General features: G+C 31.8%; 1 protein-coding gene across 1 annotated transcript; it reads left to right on the top strand.

The window, feature by feature from the left end:
- Nucleotides 1-13: 13 nt before the first annotated feature.
- SWIP (strumpellin and WASH-interacting protein) lies at nucleotides 14-5,421 on the top strand. The gene is made up of 5 exons (XM_088265905.1): nucleotides 14-571; nucleotides 1,459-1,646; nucleotides 1,985-2,472; nucleotides 2,560-4,710; nucleotides 4,793-5,421. The coding sequence occupies exons 1-5, from the start codon at nucleotides 243-245 to the stop codon at nucleotides 4,997-4,999; spliced, it is 3,363 nt and encodes a 1,120-aa protein (XP_088122031.1). The 5' UTR covers nucleotides 14-242; the 3' UTR covers nucleotides 5,000-5,421.
- Nucleotides 5,422-5,657: the final 236 nt, after the last annotated feature.

The following is a 5,657-nucleotide window of genomic DNA, read 5'->3' as shown; positions in this document are numbered from 1 at the left end:
CTTTTGAAAAATCATAGAAAATGGCAGTTATTTTGTAAATGGTTCTTTTAGGGATGTGCTAGATTAAAAATGTTTTCAATGTGATATTGGGTAAAATATGAACGTCAATGGCAACATAACTTGTAAACATATCAAACGTCAAAGTCAAAGTGACATTTGACACTGACAGCAAAAAAGAAGAACTTGTGTGTTGTTGGCGAAAATTATGTTATTATTGTGATGCATCATATTCTACTCGCAAAATGAGCTCTAAACGAAAAATAACCACCGAAAATAAAATAGATTTTGATAGCCACAAGGAAGCTGGTGCTACGATTTTACGAAAATACGGTAGTTTTTTGAAACATCAAGATAAGACTTTTGATGAACTGCAAAGAGATTTTAGTACTTTGTCTCTAGTACACCAGGGAAATAAACACTTTTATCCGATTACTATTGATGTTTCACCATATGAAGATATACATCTCTTAGACATAATCGAATCGGATAACAAAATACTAAATAAGGTTTTGGCAGTATTTTCAGCACTGTGTAGAGAGATCCACACACTACACAAGGATGCGAACGAAAGGTAAACAAACCTTTGATTTATTGATTAAAAAAGATAATTTATATTAAAATATATCGCTCACTCCTTTCAAGAACGTCATAAATAAAAAAACTTGATTTTTCAGGAGAACGCTTTTAAAGTTTAAAAATATAATACAATGTTTTAAAAATAAATATCAAGCCACTTATTGAACTTTTTACTGTGCAACAGATATTTTAAGGTAAAACCTGAAGGTTTTTTAGTTTAAATATTAAGTTAAAAATATACCGCTTTTGCTGGGATAAAGTACATTTTCTAGGCATTCCAAAAACATGCACAACTGAAAATTGACGATTTTTGATTTATGACGTTCTTGAAAGAAGTGAGCGATATGTTAGCTTGATACAAAATGAATTATTTTTGTTTATTATTGTTGGAGCTTACCGATATTTCAACATCAACTCTCCACATTCTTTACTCGATCCTACTCCCATGACTTCCTTATTCTATCATCAATTCATAGCCATGTAGTTTAGACTTATTGTAATTTCTATTTTTTTTGTTTTTTTTGGCATAAATTTGTACTACATGGTCACTGTACATGAATAGCGTTTCAAAGGTACAAACATTGATCATTCTCACTGGTCTGTTTTGATTAATTGAAAGATATTGCTTCATAGCAATTAGCTCAATGTTCTATTGCACAACAAGTTAACATAAATCAATATAAAATCTTTCTTAACTTTATTAAGTTTTTTCTTTTAACTGTATATGTTTTTAGGTCTTAAACTATCATGGTTGTTCGCTTTCCGCTCCTTACATCAATTTTCCTTTTTTAAAATTACGATTAAAGTATTATTATATTATAATTTAATAAAGATTTAACACTATTCGATATTAATTTCCTATTCTTCCACCTTATTTTTCAGGCATTTCTATTTCCTTGCATTTTATGGAGAGAATTTCAGAGAGAAAAACATATCTCCAGAGGAAAACATTGGCAGTTTGATAGAGAATCTCCAGTTATTGACTTCCTTCGTCAAACGGTGCCACGATGTCGTGGTCAACCTTTGTAGTCAAATTTATGAACACTTTATTTGCGACCTCGTTAGTCTGAGTAAGAATTTAAATTTATTGTTAATTCAATGCAGATTTAAGTCCAATATATATACATATATAAGTATATATATATATATATATATATATATATATATATATATATATATATATATATATATATATATATATATATATATATATATATATATATATATATATATATATATTTATATATATATATATATAAATTTAAATTATATTAAGCTTAAAACCGAAATGAGTTTAGATATTTTCAAATAAATTGCCTAATTAATTATTCAGATTTTTAGTAATACATACACAGTTTGTTTTTGTTAGTTTTATTATTCATTAATTATTACAAATTTTGTTTTTCAGAAGGCGTAAAACTGAGTTACATTATCTCATACCTTGGTGATATGCTTTTGGTGCTGGTTACCCTCGATCTCTTAGTTTGTAGTTCTCCGTTGCAAAGTCACTGGATGGCATTTAGGAAGTGTAAAAAGAACCTCCATCAAAATCCTAATAAGTATAACCAAAGCATAGAAAGTCTGAATTCAATTGACGCTGTTTTGAATAATATTGAAGACAAAATTTTATCGGATAAAATATTCCAAAACTGTCTCGACGCCCTGATTTTTGTAAAATCTAAACTCACAGCTAAATACGATAGTCAATTTGCTGATGAATTTTCAAGCTACTTAAAAACTTCATTGAACGACCTGGAGAAATCGTCTTTAGATGTTTTTGAATCTAACTCAGCTGTTCAGTGGGTAAAAGTGAATGCTTTATTTGTCTTTCATTTCCATGTTTTTGGTAATACAGATAAGAGGATTTTCAAAACTCTTCTTGAAATCAATGTAAAGGTAATTATTATTTATTTTGATTATGTGCACGCTTTTAAACATTTGTCATTTGATAGATTATAATTTATTACTTGAATGTAATTTCAGGCCCACAGCGTACCGCTCTTTGCTTTGGTTGTATGGTATCCTGAACAGTTTCTACTCCGCTATGCCAATGCACTGTGCGCTAATAATAACAAATTATCTCAAACAATGGTTAAAGCGCGACAGGTGTATATAACCAACAAAAAACAAAGTTTGCAGAGAGACGCTTTTAATGCCCAACTTCAAAGTTGCAGATGGTCTCTGGATATGATTCAGACATTTGGAACTGGAGAAGCTCATTTGAGCGCTGTTCAAATGAGCCACAGAATGGAACTGTTAAACCAAGGAGTGAAGTTTGCCTCTCAAATAAATTTTATTGTCACATGCTTCACGAGTATACACATATCTCAGGGATTGCCGATTACGAAAAATTGTTTGATGATGATATGTAAACTCATCGAAGTCTTGAAAGGACTCCAGACTGTATTTCAAAATAATTATGCTTCAATTGCCGCTTCGGTTAATTTGATTGTACAGCATCTATCATTCCAAATAATATCTAAGTTAATAACTGCAAAAAAAAGTTTGATGGCTGATAAGAATTACGCAAAGCAACGACTAGACGAATTGACCGCTATCGTCATCGCCGAACGAGTTCTCCGAGGACCGATAACTCTCCAAAGAAGAATCGTAGTTAATGTTGCCCTTTCTTTGATACCTGTCCAGGTTTTTGCCGATGATGGATTCTCCAAAATCGTATCTTTACTCGATAACATAGAAAATATTATTAACATTCAAGCCAAAATGAAAAACCTCTGCGATTGCATGTTTTTATATTGGAATAAATCTATTGTTCCAATTTATTTGCAAAATATTCTGGCATCGAAAAAAGATATGTCGAGATTAAGAATATTTTTTGAAGCGCTTAATGATTGCTCTAAAGCATATAACACTTTTAAAAAGAACACTGTCGTGTTTTACGGTCAAGAGATCTCTAATAATTTTCGCGATGAAGTGGATATATATTTTGATGAAAGCATTCTTAAGCCACTGGGACAACAAGTGGAAACAAATCTGCGTCTACACACACATTCTCACTTACAACTCGATTCGATGAACCCTTTTGCTGTTCCTGTTGAGGATTACAACTCGCTTCTTAAACTAGATTTATTTATGTTCGATAATAGTTACTTTTCGCTGTCTAGTGGCATTGAAAATTATTTATCATCCATGTTCTATAATTTGACAACGGTTGTTCTTCACGATTGGAAAACATACGGAGAAATGCGCCAGTTGGCCAAGTTCAAATTTGAGCTCATTACTGTGGAAGACAATTTACCAACCCAAACATTAGAACAAGGATTGGATGCCTTAGACATTATGAGAAACATTCACGTTTTTGTCTCTAAATACTTGTATAATCTCAATAATCAAATGTTCATCGAACAAAGCGGCGGAAAGAAAAGCTTAAATACGATAAATATAACGCATATCGCTAATTCTATTCGCACTCACGGCGCTGGCATAATGAACACGACCGTTAACTTTACTTATCAGTTCTTAAGGAAAAAATTCTACACATTCTCTCAATTCATGTACGATGAGCAAATCAAATCTAGACTTATCAAAGATATGAGACATTTCAGAGAATCTGGAACAGATTCTGAACAGATGTACAGTTACAAGAGGGCGGAAAAATTCAATAAAGGCATTCGCAATTTAGGTTTAAACGAGGAAGGTCAAAGTTACCTAGATCTGTTTAGGATCTTGGTTAGTCATATTGGAAATGCTATGGGATATGTGCGAATGGTGCGTTCCGGTGGCTTACACTGTTGCGCAAATGCGAGCGCTTTCTTGCCTTCCTTGGAAGAAGATGTATCGTACGAAGAACATATCGGTCAAGAAGTCACAGATAATACTACAAAAGAAGCTTTGAAGAATCTAGAAAATACCATTAACAATTTGACAATGAATTTCTCGCACGGGACTGAATATTTCAAGTTGCTGGTGGACGTGTTTGCACCGGTATTTAGAAATCCAGACAATGTTCATTTAAAAACATTTTTCATGATAATTCCTCCGTTGACGCTGAATTTTGTTGAAAACATTCTACTCTGTAAAGATAAAATGGGGAAGAAGAATACAATCGGAGCTTCTTTCACCGATGATGGTTTTGCTATGGGATTGGCATACATACTGCGATTGCTAGATCAGGTAGGTACATAAATAGTTACTAACTGTATGAATATATCTTTAAGAATCACACTTATTTCTATTAATTATTTTTCTCTTTAAGGATCGCGGAATGGACTCTCTTCACTGGTTCGAGTCAGTCAAAAAGCATATCGCCCAAGAAAGGAAGAATGTAGAGGATCAACTTTCCAAAGGTTCTGCACAAACCCACCATGCTTTGGCGCTAACCCAAAAGAAATTGAGTGTTTTAGAACAAGAATTTCAGTTATTATACTTCAGTTTTAGCAGTGCTAGAATTTTTTTCCAGTGAACTCCATATTATAATATTAAGTATCGGAAGCATGATATCTGTGTACTTTATTAATGGTTACGAATTATGCTTTATGACTGCCTTTATTTGGTTATTTTAAATATTATTTTAATACAATTTTTTTAAGGCTGTTAGTCTAACTCTTTAAAAGGAGTTGTAAGATGTTAAATTATTTTCAGTTATTTAAAACTTATAGTTGTTTTGATACCTGTTTATTATGATATGTTGGGCGCTTTATGCCGGTTAGATAAAGATCGTTTTTTTTAGTACATTTTTTCATACTAAATATATGCATGATCTGGAAAAAAATCATTTGATCCAGAACAATCTAAGGATACAAGGTTGATTGACATTAAATATTTTGCTGAGAAATGGCCGTATAAAATGTATTTGATATACATTGCTTGGAAAATATATAAAAATATTCTGATTGAATACAAACATAAGTATAAAAAAATATATGTAATATTATTTTGAAAGGCCTAAGGCAACCCCTTAAAAATAGGCATCAAATTATGGTAGAGTGGTCTAGTACCTATAAACTCCAAGCCAAGAGTCCACAACACTAACCACAGTGATGGTGAATGGATAATCCTTCATGTCTCTGATATATCCTGATACATTTTGTTTTGATAAATAAAATAAAATAATGAAATGG

This window comes from Brachycentrus maculatus, unplaced genomic scaffold (assembly GCF_059751285.1).
Source record: "Brachycentrus maculatus isolate JH-2025_06_01 unplaced genomic scaffold, ASM5975128v1 h1tg000258l, whole genome shotgun sequence".
Lineage (NCBI taxonomy): Eukaryota > Metazoa > Arthropoda > Insecta > Trichoptera > Brachycentridae > Brachycentrus > Brachycentrus maculatus.
The sequence above is the reverse complement of the archived record's forward strand: the minus strand, read 5'-3'. Positions and strand labels throughout refer to the sequence as shown.

Excerpts from the sequence above, each read along its gene's own strand:
- SWIP (XM_088265905.1), top strand. The coding sequence starts at position 243 with ATGAGCTCTAAACGAAAAATAACCACCGAAAATAAAATAGATTTTGAT. Across the intron at positions 1,647-1,984 it reads TTGCGACCTCGTTAGTCTGA|AAGGCGTAAAACTGAGTTAC; the intron begins GTAAGAATTTAA and ends TTTGTTTTTCAG. Across the intron at positions 4,711-4,792 it reads TACTGCGATTGCTAGATCAG|GATCGCGGAATGGACTCTCT; the intron begins GTAGGTACATAA and ends TTTCTCTTTAAG.